Genomic DNA, 21308 nt, shown 5'->3' on the forward strand with positions numbered 1-21308 from the left:
GTTAACATACTTTAATGTGGACTCTTTGTAAAAATTTTGTTGGCCCTACGGTTTTAGTAAGACGGGATTGAGAATAGAATATTATGTGAAAATGGCAGTTAGCATAGGCGTAAGTGACATTACACATGCAGATGGTACCAGCACCAGAACGTAGACAATCTATAGTGCGGTTTTTAGAAATAGACAATCTCAGTGAAATAAATGGAGTTTTTAGAAATAGGCAATCTAAGTCAAATGACTGCAGTTTTTAGAAATAGACAGTCTAAGTCAAATGACTGCAGTTTTTAGAAATAGACAGTCTAAGTCAAATGACTGCAGCTTTTAAAAATAGACAATCTAAGTCAAATGACTGCAGTTTTTAGATATAGACAATATAAGTCAAATGACTGCAACTTTTAGAAATAGACAATCTAAGTCAAATGACTGCAGTTTTTAGAAATACTCCGACATTTTTAATAGATAGTCATAGAAAATGTCAGTGGCAATTATTTTTAGAAAGTTATTAAAATGACTTTATGTGCGGGGAGATTACTGTGTTCAGGTGTAGGTCTTTCATTTTTTGCTTTCTTTTGGACTTTGTTATTTTTCTACTTTTTTTAAACAGTCCGTTGTATACAGAGAGATGTCTTTCTTTTTAACGTTGCTCTACTTTTTTTTAACAGTCCGTTGTATACAGGGAGGCGTGGTTGATTGATCTGCTTGGTTATTATACGGGAAGGAAGGAGGGTCAGAATAAAAGGGAAGAAGAAAGACGGAGGAGAGGATGAATAGAATAAAAGGAGGGGGGGGGAGCTGAAGATTATGGAAGGAAGGAGTGGCTTAAGAGGGGGGGGGGTGAAGAGAATTTTAGAATAACTGAACTATGACTGGAGTAGACTAATTGGCGGGACAAATTAAGAACTATACCGACTCTTGTCTCTCTTTACAACATATGTGGGGGGGGGGGGGGGGGTGAAGTTCGATTTTTTTAGTAATCAATCAAAATATTTAAATGTATCGATTTGAGCAATTAAGCAATTAAAGTCATCCCGTAACTGCTTTTTAATTTCACGTGAAGTCAGTGATTGAATAATAGTTTGATGAGCAGGTTATGGGGCGAACACACTAGCCCGTGCAAGGTGGGGTGGAAAAATTGATTGGCGGACGTCACGGTCCATTAGACACAATCTTATGGTGACTAGCTTGGGGGGGGGGGGGGGCAGGTTCATGGTAGGCACGGTCTCAGTCCACTGACCCCTGACTAGAGGGTAAGGTCAAAGTTAGCTGACCCCTGACTAGAAGGTGAGGCCATGGTTAGCTTACCCCTGACTAGAGGGTTAGGTCACATTCCACTGACACTCACCAAATGACAAATGTCACACCCCTACCGACTCCGCCGATGAATTTGAAATATTCTACAGTTATTATTTCCAAGAGTGTAATCTTTTGCTTGCGCTTGAAAATAAAAATAAAATTAAAATTAAATTAACAAAAAAATTAATTGTAAAAGATGGCAAAATCATCTTCTTATATATATATATATATATATATATATATATATATATATATATATATATATATATATATATATATATATATATATATATATATATATATATATATATACATGCGTGTCTATTTGTATGCGTAAAAGCAAGAGCCGTATATATTTTTAACCCTCTAACACGTATAGCCTGGCGGTGTCTAGAGTTAAAGAGGTCACGGTGCTAACGTCTTCTCCAGTTGTCATTAGTTTTTTCCCTTCTGCCACTCTGGACGTGGTCGCCTCCCAGACCACCGTAAGACCGGCAGTTCCGGCGCCGTCCGGTCCGGCGCGTGTTCCCACACAGCTGAGCTTGCTTTGGGGAATAGACTTAGAAAATAGACTCAGAATAGACTTTACATGCATGCACAAAATGACCCTCCTAACTCAAATTTACCCTCCAACACAACATGACCCCTCTACTACAAAATGACCCGGTAGAAAACGACCTTCAGCCACAAAATGACCTACGTGCATGTAGTTTGCCGAAGAGAAAACTGCCTAAAGTTTCGTATTGTTGCATTAAGTATAGAACAACATTATCCGAGTGGTAACATTATACAAGCGCTGATCTCATGAATGATTTCAAACGGTGAGATAGTGAGGTAATGTCCAGCAGATTATCTCCCCGAACTCATCAGTTGTCTACACTTTCCTCCCTTTAATTGCTAGCCTGGTTTTATAATCGCCGAAACATTTTAAATCTTGCAGACGGTTTTTTTTTTAATTTAACTGGTCTGGGGGAATAAACTTCCGCGGCTAAACCTGGACGAAGGTTTATGTGTCTGCTATCTGTAGCCCGGTAGCCTGCTAGCTATCGGGAGATGTCCGTAATTTTATTAGAGTGACCTCTGACCCGCTGTCGTAGATATTAGGACGGTTATTTCAGTTTTGTTGGGGTTAAGATGGGGTACCACTTTATGGGGTACCTCTACCTACTTGATGGAGTACCCTTGATGGGGTACAACTACCTCCTTTATGGGGTCCCACTATCTGCTTAATGGGGTACCACTACCTCCTTGATTGGGCCCCATTACATACTTGATGGGGTGACAGTAATTTAGATATTTTAGATACAACTTACTTGCTCAGTTCACATCTACCCCCTTTAATTCCTCTCATCCCAATGTTAAATTTTAAAAGATGTGGCTTTCTTGGTGTTGGGTTGTCAATGTGGGGAGAGGGGGGGGGTGTGATATGCAATAGTACTTAATAATAGTTATCCGTTTTGACCATATGTTAGGACAGGGTTGTCAGTGCTATGCCCAGACGCCTCTGTTTTCCATATCTGGAGTCAGCCAACAATCTGACCTGGGCGGACTTAATTATATCCTAATGACTTGAGCACAGAATCCTAACTCGAGACTTTCCGATTATCAGTCCGGCATTCTACTTCCCGGTTATGTCGTTCCATTGGCACTACCGAATACAAAAATTTCACAAGAAGAAAGTAGATATTACGCTTATTTTTATACCATAATTACCGTGTGGATTTCGTAATTACCGTTAATAAAATTATTAGAGTGGTATTGATTTTAAAAATGTGTCATCCTTAATGAATGTTTTAATCGATGCAAGGTTTTTAAATAAACTCTTCCCCGAAGGCCAAGGGTGCTCATCCTTTTACCAGTGCTCTCTTACCTCCCCTTTCAGATCGACTCGATTCAATAAGAATTATCTGCTCTTTTGTTGTTGTTTTACTTGCCTATTTCGTTGCTGAATTAAGTCAGTGGTAGAATTTAACAAAAAGTAAACACACAGGAAGTGATGTCATTAAACTCTTCCCAGTTGTTTCACCCCCTTTTACAGCAAGTGTTTAATTCCTCCGACTACTACCACAACTACCACCACCACAACAGCAACTGTACCGTTCCACTTTCACCTACTGACACTACAACTACCCCCTACAACAGCAACTACCACACCACGTTCTCCCACTGATACCACAACTACTACCGCCACAACAGCAACTCTACTGTCCCCCACTACTACTACAACTACCACCCCACACCAGCAACTCTACTGTCCCCCGACTTTCTCCGATACCTGATCAATACAACTCCTCCTCTTAAATTTTAAATGGCGAGTAAAGTTAAGGTTATGAAAAACAAAAATTGATTTGTTATTTTTCCCCTTGGGGCCGGGGTACCCTAATAGCGGAGGCTGACGACGGCCCGGGGGCGCGTAGATACTTGAGCACAATTTCCCGACGTGTGTGCGCGTGCCACCGTGAGTCGGTCGATATGCTCTGTATGTTTGTCTCTCTGTATGTTTGTGTCTCTGTATGTTTGTGGCAGTTATTTCAACGGGCCTCAAAAATAAACTATCCGGTAGTTGTATCAAGGGGCATCAACCACAAATTTTACGGTAGTTGTATCAAGGGGCATCAAACATGGTTTTTACTGTTGTACTATCAAGAGGTGTCAAACACAAATTTTACAGTAGCTTTCTCAGCGGGGAATAAACAAAGTGATTAAATAACTTATTTCAAGGGATATAAATAATTTTCTTGTTAAAGTACATCATGGAATATCAAAAATAATGTTATGTTAAAGGTTTTTTTTTACAACGTAAACATTGATATTATCTAGTCATAGAAAGAGGTATGATAAAAAACGTATTTCCTATATAGCTTAAGCCTCAACTCCGTAGCAATTAGATTATAAAGACCGTTAATGGCTGTAAATAAAGAAACATTTAAAAATGGATGCAGTGCGTCATATAAACTAGTTCCGGCGTCTGTCCTTCTAATGTCATGCGCAGTGAGCTTCACTCCCGGCTGACCAGACTCCGCTGACCGCGGTCATAAATCTCCTGACGCCCAGATAACAACCCTGCTCACGCCAACCCCGTCTTTATCTTCTCGCCCCACCCCCTGCGTGTGCATCGTCCCGACCCAAGTCCCCCTTCACTTAGCATCAGCCTCGTGATTTACCCGCTAGACCAGGTTTTAAACAGCCCCCGGGGGTAGGGCAATAAAAAGACAACCCCCCCCCCCCCGGATCCAAATGTGCAATATTTACCTCTCCTGTCAGGACACTGATGTTGTCCATACCACGATTTTTTTTTTAAAAAGGTGAATCATGGGGTGGGGGGGGGGGGGGGGAGTTTGTGTGCTACAGGCACCTGAATGAGCACTGAAGGAGGTGGTTGCTATGGACGCTCAGCTTGTCTCGGCACATTCCAACACCGACGCTCTGGCATTTTCAGGCTCTCTTCTCTAACCCTGAGGGAATGTTTTTAGATTTAAAAAACAACAACCGGCCTTACCCAGGCAGCTGGCGCTGTAAATACAATGGTCCCTTTGTTTACATCTTACCTGTTGCCATGGTAACCTGGAAGCAGCCACGCAGTGTTTTGAGACTCACCCATACACTCACTGATCTCTATCGCGGGTACCTATTAAAGTTCGGTGGCCTGTTAATGTATACCTGTTGTCCTGCCTAAATCCTTTACTTAGGTACCTATTAAAGTTCGGTGGCCTGTTTACCTGTAGCTTCTGTCTAAATCCTTTACTTATGTACCTATTAAAGTTCGGTGGCCTTTTAATATATGCCTAAATCCTTTACTTAGGTACCTATTAAAGTTCAGTGGCCTGTATACCTGTAGCTCCTGCCTAAATCCTTTACTTATGTGCCTATATCTGTAATTTCTGCCTAAATCCTTTACTTAGGTACCTATTAAAGTTCGGTGGCCTGTATACCTGTAGCTCCTGCCTAAATCCTTTACTTAGGTACGTATTAAAGTTCGGTATACCTATTCATTAGTCCTAGCCGATATCTTAAACTCGTGACGAAAGTTACCCTACATTTCGTTTCCTGAACAAATTATCCTAAAATATCCGCGACTTGTGGAAAATTGCATGTTAACCTGCTAAATATTTGATACATGTTGTGTTCTCGTCATACAACCAACAACATGTTATCAGAAAGTCAGCAAAAAATTCCTCCAGTCATATGTTATTTTGTGTCAGTGAATCTAATTTTACCTGTCCGTATTTTCGCCCAACCGTTCTCTTTAATTTCGCGGCTATTAATCAATGATATTTTCAGTCTCTGCGTCATCTGATGTGACATCTCGCTAATCTCTCGTCAAATTATTAACTCGTAGTTTATTATTTTTATTTCGCAATCCCCCTCCCTCGTCGCTATTATTTTCCTCGATGATTGGCTGTTTTGGTGTCTCGGAATTTTCACATGATTACGGTATTTATATCGTGGAGTCGCTCTGGGTTTCTTATACATAAAGCTACGTTATAATCACTGTACTTAAATAAATTATTGATTCATAATGTATAAGCTAATTTAAAATCCACAACTGTATGTATTTGGGCAGGGACGTGGGCGCATACATTATTTAAATGTAGGTTGATTTACTACTGGGGTATTTAGATGAAACTCACGCCTGGAGCGATGACGACGAAGAGGTCGATGTAGATGAATATGCGAATACCATGTCCGTTGGACTAAGGAGGATTAACAAGCGCTCGGTCTTTGTGCTTTGATGCGTGCATCAGACACGGGAAGATTAGTACAGTATAAAGAAATGTATGACGTAGCTTAAAGCAGAAGTAGAGCAGACTAATTAGGAATAGTATTGGAGGGGGGATGTTGGGTACCACACATACACGCACGCGTGCACAGACACGCACACACACACTTATGTACCCCTTCCACACTTGACAGACGATTAACAGAAAGAGCCTAACACAACAGTCTCAGTGCAAACCAAAAAAAAAATTTATAAACAGTCCTCTTTTGTTTTCAACCGCGTTCCTAAACTGACGTCACATGTCTAATCTTAGCTCCACTTTTTTTTATTTGACCTTTCAGGAAAAAAAAAACGTGGTACCCTTACAAATATAGCAACACCGGATACACCTATTTATAGAATGAGTGATTCCTATTGACTTTCCAAAGTCGTAAATCATAAATTGTAAACAATAGCATAGGGTGACACAACACAAAAACAAATTATCAATACGACTGAATAATACAATGTAATTATTACACGCTCAGTTAATGCACTTAATTTTTATTACACAATGGACTACACGGATTAGCTAGACACCAGTTTGAGATCCGCCGAACACAATTTTGCTGCAGGCACGGTAAAGACTTTATTGATTAACCCCTTGATTCCCATTTCCTCATTATTGACAGTCTTCATTAACCCTAAACCTATTATAAAAATAGCCATGTGCTGTTGTGAAAAATGACATCCCAGCCCTATTTTCGCACCCTGAGACAACAGCTTTCTCTATCATGACGCAACCGCACCTGCCAAACAAACATTCACTTTTCGAGCACTGTGTGAAATATCACAGCCGTAAATTAACACCCCCTACCCCCATTGCCTGCTGGGTACTGAATTTCGCTGTATGATATTATTATTCTTTAAGCTTTAATTAGATTGACATTTTAAAAAAAAAAAAAGATGAAGCCCAAGGCGCTTTTACGTTCGTTTAATTATTTATGTCGTTATGTTTAATTAATTGGCCGAATGTCGCTTCCAAAAAATGTGTTTACTTATTAGCACAGAGCGATCAGAAATACATTTGCCCGAGGCGGGAGGGGGTGTGGGGGAGGGGGTTAACGGTTATTTATAACATATATGACCTTCGATATTTGAATGGCTTTTATAAATAACCCGGGCGCTGATTGGTCCATTTTGCAGATACAAACGTTTTGAAAAGGGAAAACGTGCATAGATGGGTGTCACGAAACGACGTCAATTTTGTACATGATGTGTGTGTGGTGTTTGTGTGTGTATGTGTGCGTGTGGGTGTGGGTGTGTTCGTGTATATGTGTGTGTGGGGGGGGTGTTTGTGTGTGGATGTGTTTGTGTATGTGTGTGTGTGCGTGTGTGTGTGTTCGCATGTGTATGTGTTTCTGTCTGTGTTTGTGTGTTGGCGTGCGTGTGTTTGACTGCTGATGTGTTGAACTATTTGGAGGGAATCTGTCCCGTGGGGATAATCCGGCTAATCCCCACTCGTTCAACATTCATTCACCAATTTCTTTTTTGATAATCAATTTAATTAATTTTTTGAAAGAATAGTTTAGATGTCGTTTTTAACTTGTTTAATCAGATTATTTTAAATAATCGATTAATTTAGTAATTTTTGTATACAAAATTTAAGTTCAATATTATTTTTAGTTGTTTTTTTGTTTTTTTAATTTCAAACATATTTTTAAAATCAGAACGAAAATGCAAACAAAACTGTTACGGCTGTAAGTGTGTTAACCTCTAGTGTTGGATCAAGGGGAGTAAGCCACATGCTACTAATCTAATTGTACACAAACTTTGATGAAATCAGTTTAAGCTCACTAGTCTTCATGGGTCTGAAAAACTGACTTGCATTCTTTTTTAACTGCTAACTTGCCAAAACTATATATATATACATATACATATATATATATATATATATATATATATATATATATATATATATATATATATATATAGATATATATAGATATATATATATATATATATATATATATATAGATATATATATATATCAGATAGTCAGACAGCATATAGACTGCTGATAGACATCAAACATGGTTGAAAGCGGACAACTTAACGAAGTTAACGGGAGTTGGCCACGAGCTAATTGCCTTCCCTTCAAAACCGTGCAGTTAACACCTATGTGTTGCCTTGACTTTGTTAGGTCTGGTCCGGTCTACCATTACGTTGGTGGCTAGTGTGTTGATTGTGTGTAGGCGTGTGTGTGTGTTGGTCGTTTATAGGTGTGTGTATGTGTGTTGGTCGTGTGTAGGGGTGTGTATGTGTGTTGTGTGTATGTGTGTAGTGTTGGTTGTGTGTTGGTTTTGTGTTAGTTGTGTGTACGGGTGTGTATGTATGTATATTGGTCGATATATGTAGGAGTGTATATACTTATGTCTATATACGTGTGTTTGCAGATGAGGGTTTGTGTTCATATAGAACTGTATCTGACTATGTGAGTAATTAAGAATATCAGCATAATGGCCGCTACTTCAGCCTTACAAAGCTAACCCCAGACCACTTCCTTACCCCCCCCCCCCCCCCATCGCTAACCCTAGCCCGCCATCTGACCCCACCACCATCAGAGCTAGACCGTGTACTAACTCCATCTTTAGCTCTGAGCTTAAAAACCCTAACGGTGTTAACAAGTGATTTATCTAAACCCTTACACCACCACAAACAACATTCACCTCATTAAAAAAAAATTTTAAACACTACTTTCATTTTTTTTTACAAACATGTTTTCCCTTAATTAAGTACAATTATTATTATTTCATGAAGCCGAGAATTATTTTCAATGATGAAACGCGCAAAAAAACAAGAGCACCAAAAAAAATATTTCGATTGTCATTAATATTTAGTGTCGTCTGCTGGGAAATCAGATGAGCGGGCGGGTGAGCGGGTGTAATGGGATCTGGGCCTGGGGGAATCTGCTTAAACCAGGAGATTCTTTTTTCTTTACCCCCCCCCCCCCCCCCGGCAATCTCTGACGATTACATCAGGTTTTAAAGACCTGTGGAACTTAACAATGTACCTCGTCGACTCTAGCCTCATTACGGATATATACATGTATGTTTACATATCTCTATACATATATGTTTATACAAATATATAAATAAATATAAATGTCCTAAATAAATAAATATAAATATATATATATATATATATATATATATATATATATATATATATATATATGTTAATATATATTCTGTATAGAGGCTATATATTTATGTACATATATATATATATATATATATATATATATATATATATATATATATATATATATATATATATATATATATAAAACAATATGCATATGTATGTATATATTTGCGTGTATGCATGTATATCTTGACTCAAATCCTAATAATCCTAACTTTTTAGTCTCTGTGGATGCTCTTCTAATGTACCTTAGCGTGATTGAGATCCCGACAGCTGAGCTAAAACTTGACCGTACCCGACATCCCGACAGTTGAGCTAAGGTCTGCTCTTGCTGACCGCCCGCCTTTTTTAATCCCCCGGCCTCTCTCCATTTCAAGCAAATGAAAAATCGATTGAATCTAATTTCCTATAAGATCTTTCTTTTTTAGACACAAACTTGATAGAAAAGAAGACGTCACAAAGATTAACTAAAAAAAGAAAGAGAACAACAGTTTATGAAGAAGATTTTTCCCCCGCATATTGTGACATTTGAGTCATTCTTTGAAGAATTGTTGTAAAAAACGTTGCAATTTTTTAGCCTTTTCAATCTAATGCATGTTTTTTTTTTTTTTTTTTTTTTTTTTTTTTTTTTGTATTGGACTTACAAGGAATAAATCTGTTTTTGTTGTTGTTTCTGTGGTTTTGTCGAAAAACGGGATATTTTTGTACATGTTTACGTTATTTCGTTTGTGAGTCCTTAAACAAGCGAACAGCAGACGACCAATTTCAGACAACCAACAGCAGACAACCAACAACAGACAGCCAACAACAGACAGCAAATAACAGACAGATCCCAACGCTTTAAAATGCAATACCTTTTAACACCTTTTCAGCACCTAGTGAATTTTAAAAATTCGACACTTTGATGAATTGCTACCGAGCGGGCGACGGTTCCAATTTAAAAAAAACAAAAAACACGAAAACAAAAAAATACGAAACAAAAAAAAAGTTTTGAAAAAATATACTTGAGCGAGAAAATAAATTAGAACCATACTTTGACAAGTGTGATCAGCCATCTTTCATTGTGTGTTTATTTCGGTCAACTCTCAGTGTGTTGTTTTCAGTCAACTTTCAGTGTGTTTCTTTCAGTCAACTTTCAGTGTGTTACTTTCAGTCATGTTTCACTGTGTTTCTTTTAGTCAACTTTCAGTGTGTCACTCTTTGACCTGTATAGCCCAGCATTAGATTTGTTATACCTAGCATTGTGTTCTTTACATAATTACTAATCAGCAGCTTCTCAACAAAAAAAAATTTGCATTACATTTTCTCTGTTCCAACCTCCCTAAATCTATCATTTTCCATGCTACTTTGTTATCCTATTTATGTTTGCATGTCAAATCAACATTCATGTGACATTTAAAACCATTTTAATTTTAAATCTGATTGAATGATCAGAAAATACATTAACCATCCGACATCTAAAAAAATACTCTTATAATCTTCATACGGCACAAAACAAACGTTATTTTCATTTTTTTTTTCCAGATCAAATACTAGACTAGGAAATTGTTTTAATTAGTTCGATTTCTTTCTCCAAATGTCGTGTATTCGATCGATTTGTTTTACTTTTTATTAAGATTAAGATTTTATAAGATTAAAGTAGGGAAGTGGTGTGAGGGAGGAGAGGATGTCGGCGTTAGTTTTGAAATTTGCTTAAAGTCTTTTTTAAATATTTAAATCTAATTAAATCTAATTTCGCGTCTTAGTATTTTTTGCCCTAACTAACATATTTTCAAAAAGTTCAATAATTTTTCTCAAGATTAGTTTAATCTCCAGTTTATTTGGAAAAAAACACTTTTTTACAAGCTAATTTAACTTGCTTACCCTTTCTGTCATGCTTAGTGCTTAATGCTTCATCATGCGTCGAAACGAGCGAGCGAAATTTCGACCATTTCTAACGGACCAATTTCTTTCAAACTAGACACGTGGATCAAGATCCGATGACAATGCAACCTGATATTAAATTTGACTTATTTAGAAGCTTAGTTATTTTGTGCGAATTAATTAAATTTTCCTATATAAAGTACTATTTTCGCCGATAGAGTGTTGATTTGTTGTGCAATTGTTTCGCGACATGCCATTCTACTTTTTTAAATATTTTTAAAGTATTGAAGATAAACATTCCTAAAAAACATTTTAATAACAAGCTTTTATATAATTTTACACTTATTAAAAAAATTATTTTCTTTAAATACATAATAATGCAAAACTATAACAAAAAAACCTTTTAAAAAGCCTGGGTCACTATATTATCTATTGAATACCTTTTCTAAAATTTAAGTAGCAACCCAAGCTTTTCTTTTCACTTGGTCTAAGGTTTAACTGTAGTTCAAATTTGGCGACACTAGGTTATATGTTTAACTCTATAACGACTTTTGGCAGCACTGGTTTATAGGTTTAACTCTATAACAAGCTAGGCTACACTGAGTTTAACCGTAGAACATCCCAGCCGTAACGACAAACAACTTTCCGACACCCGCCATTGATCAACACAATGCCGCACGCCAATCTCGACACGGTCCCAACGAGTTTCGATCCCGCTCCCCCAAGTACGCGGGTCGACCACGAGCAGGAAGACAATACAACCAATTAGTTGATCGATCCGCCAGCTCATCGAAAACTGACTTTCGACTCGGTACCTGCGCCTGTCTTTGTTTGCTTGACTTGTTCCGGTCTTGTTGCCGGTCGATGCGGTCTCCGGCACCAGCCGGCTGATCTAATCGAACACACGGTGTAGCGGACCGTGACTTGTTGACTTCCGTCACGCCGGCTGATCTGCCGGTTAAAGATTAGAGGGAGGGATAACTCAAGAAGCCGGAATTTTCCGTGATTTGGTATTCATAGACCGGCGCATAATTGGGCAGATAAATAGGGGGATCAAAGGATCTGTGAGATGCTGGTCACGTGATCGTGCGGGCTAATGCCAGATGGGATAGAGTTGATCAGAAGGGCTAATGTTAGAGTTGATAGTGTTCATCAGAAGGGCTAATGTTAGACTCGATAGAGTTGATCAGAAGGGCTAATGTTAGACTTGACAGTGTTCGTCAGAAGGGCTAATGTTAGACTTGATAGAGTTCGTCAGAAGGGCTAATGTTAGACTTGATAGAGTTGATCAGAAGGGCTTATGTTAGACTTGATAGAGTTGATCAGAAGGGCTAATGTTAGACTTGATAGTGTTGATCAGAAGGGCTAATGTTAGGCTCGATAGTGTTCATCAGAAGGGCTGCTAGACTTGATAGTCAAAGGGGCTAATTTGGCGAGATATGGTTCCCTAGAACATCTTCTAGACTTGATAGTTAGAAGGGCTGTTAGCTGCGATATATAATAAGGCTGGAGAATAGAAAGGGCTAACTTCAGCTAACTTGACTAGAAGGGCTACCTAGGATGGAGTTTATCAGAAGGGCTTACGTTGAGATTTAGTACGAGACACAAGCTACTGCTCGTATATGAGTTTAGCTTGTGCTACAAAATATGAGTTTACCCAGCTCAAATGGGTACCGGCTTCCTATTAGAAGACATTGTAGACATTGGCGCCTAGTAGACGACTTAATCAACACTAAAAAAATTAATTTATTCTTCAAATTATTTTTTCGTGTTGTATATTTATTGAATGAAAACACGAAGATGACAACTTGGGAATATGCCCCTGTTTTTTAGGGAGGTGTCAATATTTATACCCCCCCCCCCCCCCCCCCCCAACATCCCTGTAGAGGCGATGTGGTCGATTAGAGTCGGATCTCCCAGCCCTCCTGGCTAACGGGAAATCCCGTCTGAGTTTTCCCGCTGATTAAGACTAAAAATAACAGCTCGCGAGATCGCTACAAAGGGAGTAAACTGTGTCAAGGGGAGAGAAATATGAGGCTCTAACGAGAGATAAGGGGAAAAAACAACTGGCGTAAAAGGCCGATAGAAATGACATTTTTCGAGTCCATTAATTAAGCTTGTGATTAGATTATGGCAATAAAAATAATTATGGCCGCGTTTTTCTTTTTAATTAAAGTAAAAACGAAATAATCATTTATTAAACATCATAGCCATAAAAGTTAGGATATTTAATTTTTTAAGTGACATCGCGATTCAGATAGTAATTAATTTTAATATTAACATGAAGTATGACTTCTGTTTTATGGAGAAGAGGAAAGTAATTATTTACAACCATCTGAAAGATTAAAGTAAGCGTCAAATATATCGCAGAGAGTCAAAAAAAAACTATCTGCAAATTACCTTCTCTGCTCAGTGTGCATGAGAATCGTAAGCTCGAAGCAGTATTTTAAACCATAAATATTTCAACCAATGAAAATAAGTATTTTTGAAAAGTCGTATTTGTATTAAATTATATAATTAAAAAACATTGTTAGATGAGCCTCATAATCAAAAATGTAATAAATTATAGTTTGAATTTATTTTAAAAAATTACCTTAACAAATAGCTATTTTATTTCTCTTCGGTACTTTGTACAGATTACAATGAGTACCGTTTACCCGTGCGTTTTAACTCGGACAGACTTTAATTTAGCAGGAAATAGGTCCAGATAAAGAAAGTCCGCCCTCCGGAAGGTCAACAGGTCCGAGAAATGAGATCCGTTCCGCACAAATTACCGGAAACATTTAGTCTGAACGGCTTCCATCGGGCGGCCTGTACCAGACAATCAGCTTAGCTAAGCTCGCGACACGGATTAAGGAACCGGTCCGCAGTGGCACCAGGATGAAAGGCTGCGTGCATTGTGACGCCGGACAAACAGGCGAAGCTCGGGATCTAAAGACGTGCTCACCAGGGGAATAGGTGGCTGCTGGGTTGATGAGAAGTACGGTGGACGGCAGATTACTGTGGCGTTGGTGTCTTGGACTTAGCAGGGGAACATGTTGATCTAAAACTCGTCTTCGTTAAAGATGACGTCAGTCAGTTTAAATATCTAAATTAGAGTTCATATATATATATATATATATATATATATATATATATATATATATATATATATATATATATATATATATATATATATATATATATATATATATATATATATATATATATGGAGTCAGCCAGTTACGCAAAACAATTAATGGCGTACTTTAATAAAGATCACATAATTTTATATTGAAGATTGTAGGTGTTTGTTTTCTATTTGCAACTACAGTAATACATGAAAAGACTTGTTGTTTTTATAAAGTGCCATATACAACACATATAGGACGTCTTGGCCTAGCACTATAGAGCTAGACTCCTACCCCGAGAGTCCACCCAGCTCTGATGGGTACCTAACTTACTTTACTGAAACAATGGTGGCTGAGCATAGTGCTGACCACGCTATTCCTTCATCTTTCGAGGTCTCTGAAGCAGATAAACGCTACTTTATCTGCCCAATGTGTCTTGGGCATGAACGGGAAATAATGAATGAATGATACAACATATGTCACCACATACGTAATTCTACCTGGCATACCGGAAGTGGCGTTAGTACGAAACATCACACCCTCAAACTGACTGCTATTCATTTTTTTTTTCACAAACCGGTTTTTAATCGACGCTCTAATGAGATTATTTTTTTACGGATGAAATTTTTTTAACTTATCCGAATGAGTTCCTGGTTCATAGCTATTTAGATTTATCTTCTCGTGGTTTAAAGTTATCTTCTCTTTTGAAGACCATCGTTGATTGTATCTTAGCCGAGCGGCATGAAGGCTCTCTAAGACGCCTCTGGTTAGGCTCTGTTAAATGCCTCTAGCCTCTATTCAGGTGAAGACACTACACCACTGTTCTTCACTCTTATCTGGGGTAGTAGGTCAACTAACATACAGTCAAACTTGTTTGGGGAAAAATATCGCTAATTAAATCTTTGCAGTTAAATTACAACTACGTGGGTCTTACTATACTTGAACTATTGGTTCATATTTAGTGCGACATATGTGTACGCAATATGTATATATATATATATATATATATATATATATATATATATATATATATATATATATATATATATATATATATATATATATATATACGGTAATCTGAATATATGTACGCAATTAAAAAATATTTACAAAATATAGATATATATATATATACGTAATATAGAAATGTGCACACAGTATAAAAGACTAGAATGTATTGCTGTCTGTTAGTGTTATCCTACCAAGTATAGCTCGAACAAATTTAAAAACATTAAGTTCGATTATATAAACCCCATATGCATTCATGCATGAATGTGAGTCACCCTGTTGTACAACGGCCTCTTGTGTACAACAAGGACTGAAGATCATCACATACACATACACATAACGGTGCTGCTCACATCTTCCTAAGTTCAACATAAACGCTATCTTTATTACTTGTGGCATTGGCAAGCCGGGCAGAAATTTTTTTTTAAATATCTTTTTTTTTTAATGTGTTAAGCTGTAGTCTCGGGGCTAGGTTTTCTCGCTCTGTGTGTGTGTATGTGTGTAGATGTGTGTGTGGATCTGTGTGTGTGTGTAGGTGTGTGTTCCATCTTCAAGCTGGGCAAAGAATTTTGATGGCAGTTTAAAATCTGTTGGCCGTTATTTTTTCTCTCTCTTCCTCCCTGCCTTCCTCGTGATTTGATCCCTGGGCTGATTAAGAACGAGATTTTAACCGTTAAATGAAAACCATGTTGACATCTTGTGATGGAGTATTTTCTGGGATGGTTTTTAATCAGATGGATTGTGTTTAAAAAAAATAAATTTAAAAAAAAAAAAACGTATTTTGCAGTTTATTGCATCAGTAGGCGTATTAAAATAAGAATTTTAACCTTCAACTCCGCCCCCACACCCACACCCACAACCACTTGTTTTAAATAAGAAAACACCTTCACAGAAATGGTTATTAATCTATCTACACCGTACCTATTTTTGCTGTTAATCCATTTTATGTGGTACCTTTTTTAACCCACAACTGGTAATTACAGCTTGTCTTAAAGATTATTTTCCTTTGTTTAACTTATATGTAAATATTGACAACATTCGTGAAAATGTTACATTATCCCCCTGAAAATAGTGTTCGTCTTATACACGAAGATAGACCCTCCTTCATTGAATGTTGATATGCATGTTGTCAATGCGCTTGCCCACCTACCTAGTTTGTATATCTCATTCACTTCGTGTTAGATCCAACTTTTCCTGGTAACACCATCTTTAACCCGTGGTCCAGTGTGCGTGCGCAGAAGCATTTACAAACTTCCTTTTCCTGTCTTTGGTATGACAAACAGTTGTCCTTGGGGAAAAAACCTGGTCACTCAAGTGACTGCTGAGTGCCACGTTAAGTGGCAGAAAATAGCGGGTTTTTTTTTTGTTTGTTTTTTTCCGCCAACGGAAATTCCAAAACTCTGTGGATCTTAAGCTTTTTCAGACATCACTTGGGAGGGTCTATGGCAGTGTTGGGAATGGTGGCAGGGGTGGGAATGGTGGCAGGGGTGGGAATGGTGGCAGGGGTGGGAATGGTGGCAGGGGTGGGAATGGTGGCAGGGGTGGAAATGGTGGCAGGGGTGGGAATGGTGGCAGGGGTGGGAATGGTGGCAGGGGCGGGAATGGTGGCAGGGGTGGGAATGGTGGCAGGGTGGGGATGGTGGCAGGGGTGGAAATGGTGGCAGGGGTTGGAAGGGTGGCAGGGGTGGGAATGGTGGCAGGGGTGGGAATGGTGGCAGGGGTAGGAATGGTGGATGGGATCGTGACAGTAGCTGGGATCATAGCCTGATCCGAGATGATGGCCGGGGTCGCATTGTTGGCAGGGGTCGGGGTAGAGGGGTTCGTGGCTGCGGTTTGATGGCAAGGGATTGAAGTGTAATAGGGGTTTGTATGTCAAGGATTCAACAAGTTAATAATGTTATTTCAAGATGTACGGCGAATACGATTTTTGTTTGAATCTCCTCATTCTACTGTTGAAATTTGATTTCTGCCTGTGTCCGCCCCTTAGTTTTGTTACTATTTTTTAAAAGTGAATCTCCTCCCACCACTGATGTCTCCTCCCACCACTGATGTGTCTGTCTCCTCCCACAGAACGCCAGAGACCCAAGCACTACCTGGTGCTCATCAACCCCAGGAGCGGCAGCAAGACAGCCAACAGGCTGTTCCACAAGAAGGTGGCGCCACTCTTCAGAGCCTGCGGCATAACCTTCAAAGTCTACGGTAAGTAGAGGACGGTTGGAGACGTTTAAATGCTGCCTGTCCTTGAGAGCTGGTGCCTTTTTAGCAACGTGGGTGGTGCTGGTTAGGGTTAGGGGGGGGGGGAGGTGGAAGGACCTCTGTGATAATCAACCCATCCCGTGTAGTATAGTTTATTATCGTCGAGATAATCGTAAGTTGGAATACGAGTAGAACCCCTTTCCCCAATAATGCAAAATTCAACACTCAACAACACTGATATTATCACAAACACGTACAAACAGATCATCCATACACTCAAATATTTAAAACACACACAGAAATTCCAAAAAAGCTTATACATAACACAAATGCATACATATCCAGAGGCGTAGCGAGGGGAGGGCGGGCGGGGCAGACGCCCTTGGCGGCAAACCTGGTAGAAAAAATATTAAAAGCCTATTCTAAGCTGCATTACTGAAACACATACATACAAGCATACCACACGCACACACACACGTGTAGCACCTTGATGCATACATATTACCCCTTACACATACACACCAACATCACAAACACACGCACACAACATGTATACTTACGTCCCCTACCTACAAACATACACAAAGCCAACTAACACAATGTTTTTGTAAAAAAAAATTACACAATTTCAAATAATAGTCACCAACAGCTATCGACTTTTGAAGCAATTATGTACTTGTTGTATAAGTGGCTTGTTAGTTCAGGTGCGATCGACCAGTTGTTAGATTTCTTAAGTCGTGTTCGTCTGTTGTCAAGTGTGTGACGTCATCGATTATTGGTCGCCACTGATGAGTTCAACTGTCACTGTACTGTTGTGGGAGGAGGGGGGGGGGGGGGGAGTTTACACAGCGGGAGGAGCCTGGAGGGGATGGTGCAGGTGGGACCCGAACCTACGACTCACAGCAATGCCTAGGTGGGACCCGAACCTACGACCTACATTAATGACTAGGTGGGACCCGAACCTACGAACCTAAGAACCGCCTGGCGGTGTGGCCTCTACACACTGACCAAAATCCCATTATTTTTTTTTTGTGGTAGACATAGCAGCCGTTAAAATTAAGCTGGGTACTTATTAGAGCTGAGCGTGCTCAAAATATAAATTTTAAACACATAAACGAAACAGGTGAACTCTACTCCACTTGCCAATGGAACCATCAGGTTCGAAAATGTACATTTTTGTTTACAATCTAAAAAAAATAACCAGAGTCTAGACTAAACAACTAAAACGACTATTTGTGTTATTGTGACAATTAGCGTTTTTTTAAGAACACGAAGATTGTGTTCCTCCATAAAAACTTGTTTGAAACACTTTAACGAAAGCTCATTAATACTGCTGGTTATTCTAGAAAAACGTCACATCCAGCAAAATAAAGTGACCCCCTCTTCCTCTCCTACATACCTATACCCGCTTCCCTGACACCCCACCCCCCCCCCCCCCACACACACACACACACCACCTTACTCCCCCTCCAGTGAATTCACCTTCCCTCCCTTCTAAAACCTGTTTTGAAACTCCAGTAAAAAAAAATACTACCATTCACTTTTTTCCCCCCACTTAAATAGAAATATTTTTTTATTTTTGTATACACATGTCATCGTTCCACTATACATCACCCACGTGTCATATGTCATAGGGGCGGAATGCCATGTCATGCAGGTGACACACATTCATATTCCAATTACCACCAGCCGTAAGAAATAAGCGGCCCCGCGTGGCCCAGCCTCACGTGCTATTATAATTATCTGACTTTTCAACCGGCCAGATTTTAATCCCATCCGTATTCATTGTCCGGTTCTGTAACCGGAACTATTGTTTATTGCTGTAAAGCCGGTTTTTTCCCCCACCCTTTCAACCGGCAGCTAAGCTATTTCATTCTTTCTGCCCATCCACAACGGGAAAGGAGAAAGTAACGATAATATTTATTTTTAAGAAAAAAAAACCTCAAGCACACTGTAATCGAGAAATTCTGAAAGACGTAGCTCTTTTTAATGGCATGAAGCTAGTTTTAATGAGGTACACCCGTGTGAAATCTGAGCTAACTAACGCCCTGGTCGTCTTAACTTTTACCCCCTCCCACGCCACCACCCCCTCCCTCCCACCGACCACCATAGTCCCGCGTGATGGATGGGGAAATCGTCGGGAAAAAGAATACGATCATAGGGACAATCTATCGCCAGTCAGGGGAGATAATCCGAGACTCACTAGTTGGACGGAGATGAAATCTCCGTGGAGACGCTTGGGTTTTTTTTTTTACGACGAGGCGGGGGGGGGGGGGGGTAAATAGACGTAGTGGGGTGTGAAGGCCGGCCATTGATATCCGCCCCTGCAGGATTAGCCTGGCATTTAACCTGTTACAGGTAGATGGCTGGCAGACGCCTGCTAGACTCGTCTCGTCTGCTTCAGAGATGTGTTTTGTTAAATAAATAGCGTGGTGCCTTCTTCTTCCCGGGGGTAGGGAGGGGAGGGGGGACTGGAGACTGGCCATTTGTGTCACAATTAACCAGGTTTCATTCTAACAGCTGGTTATGTTGAAATGAGCCGGGGGGGGGGGTGACTATACACAAGTTTCAAATGCTGATCATAAGTTGATTTTACGTGGTCTACAACACCACTGCAATACAAAAGTTTCATGTAAATTTCTGTGTAGCATTTCACATACGTGACTAGGCAGCAGGTTATTTTCACTGTGATTCTAAGATTCTAGAATATTGCATAGGTTTATTTACTTAAGAAAAGGTGAACGACCTCAGCCTGAATTAGACGGCTCTACAGTTATTGTTAGGATTAAAGTGGGTTGTTTTTATAATGAAGATTGGCTGAAATGATAACTAGGTTAATGGGACATCAGTTTTGTGATTGTTTCTGGATTAGACCCAGCTTGGATTATTGTTGGGGTTATATCTAAAGCCATGTGTATTTATACTGAACGGTTAAAACCATTATAAGGCTATTGATGCTGAAGCTCAACAAACGTGGCTTTGATCTTGATACGCCAACAAGACACTTAACAATATCAATTTTCTTGATTCACGGTAAAACATCAAGTCGTTGACCTTAATATAAAGGAAAAGTAACTCACTTTTTGTCCAACATCCGGATTCTTTCTTCCCCCCCCCCCCCCCCCCCCCCCCCCCCCCCACACACACAAGTTTGATTCAAGCCGTCTATAGTACAACCATTTTTTTTTACTGCTATTGATATGTGAGCGCTGAACACTTAAGGCGCATGCGTGGTTTGTGATGTATGTTAACTTACGTACGGAACAAAGGGGAACAATTCACAAGGAACATGTTCTCTTTCCAAAAATATCGCCACTTATCCGCGTCTGGTAGCCTACAGCGCTACACACATCGGTATTGTCTGTTTCTCTCGGCTGTTTCAGTCTTTGAAATACAGAGTTCTGTTCTCTTGAAATGGCCCTGTGATCATACGCCGGCAGACGATCATTCTGGCCCACGGCAGACGAGTATGCCTGAGAAAATAGCACGTGAAATTAGACACCATATAAGCCTCGAGACTCACACCCAGGATATTCTATAGGATTTATTCCCAAATTATGTGTGGGAGGGTAACATTATCAGGTGTAAATGGATATGGTTGTGTTTTAAACTTTAAAAAAAAACTGAAGTTGTATGCAAACATCATGAAGGGGTGCAGCCAAACTCAAATTTCAGAGGGAAGTTCAAAACATTTTTTGCTCTAGTTTCATAGACTCTGTGGCTGTGTTTTAAAGCATATTCTGTTTTTTTTAAATATCTGAAACAAAAACAAACATGAGGCAGAATTAGAGAGAACGGGGGAGCCTGTCAAGTTATCAGTTAGTGAGGAGTTTGATTTTAAAAGCGTTTTCTTTGAAAACAAATTGTGGCAGGTTTGTTTGAAAGGTAATCTCTGGCTTCACAGAAAGGATCGTGGGTTTAGATTTCTAGAT

General features: G+C 39.3%; 1 protein-coding gene across 1 annotated transcript in view; it reads left to right on the forward strand.

Moving 5' to 3' along the window:
- The window catches only part of LOC131954704 (ceramide kinase-like), a 114054-nt gene that overhangs the window by 45894 nt on the left and 46852 nt on the right, over positions 1-21308 (forward strand). Inside the window, exon 4 of the mRNA XM_059318459.1 lies at positions 17251-17379. Coding sequence (XP_059174442.1) covers positions 17251-17379 — 129 coding nt within the window. The remainder of the gene's footprint in view (positions 1-17250; positions 17380-21308) is intronic.

The sequence above is a fragment of the Physella acuta genome, unplaced genomic scaffold, assembly GCF_028476545.2.
Source record: "Physella acuta isolate Inbredline_101_S28 unplaced genomic scaffold, ASM2847654v3 ptg001020l, whole genome shotgun sequence".
Taxonomy (NCBI): Eukaryota; Metazoa; Mollusca; class Gastropoda; family Physidae; genus Physella; species Physella acuta.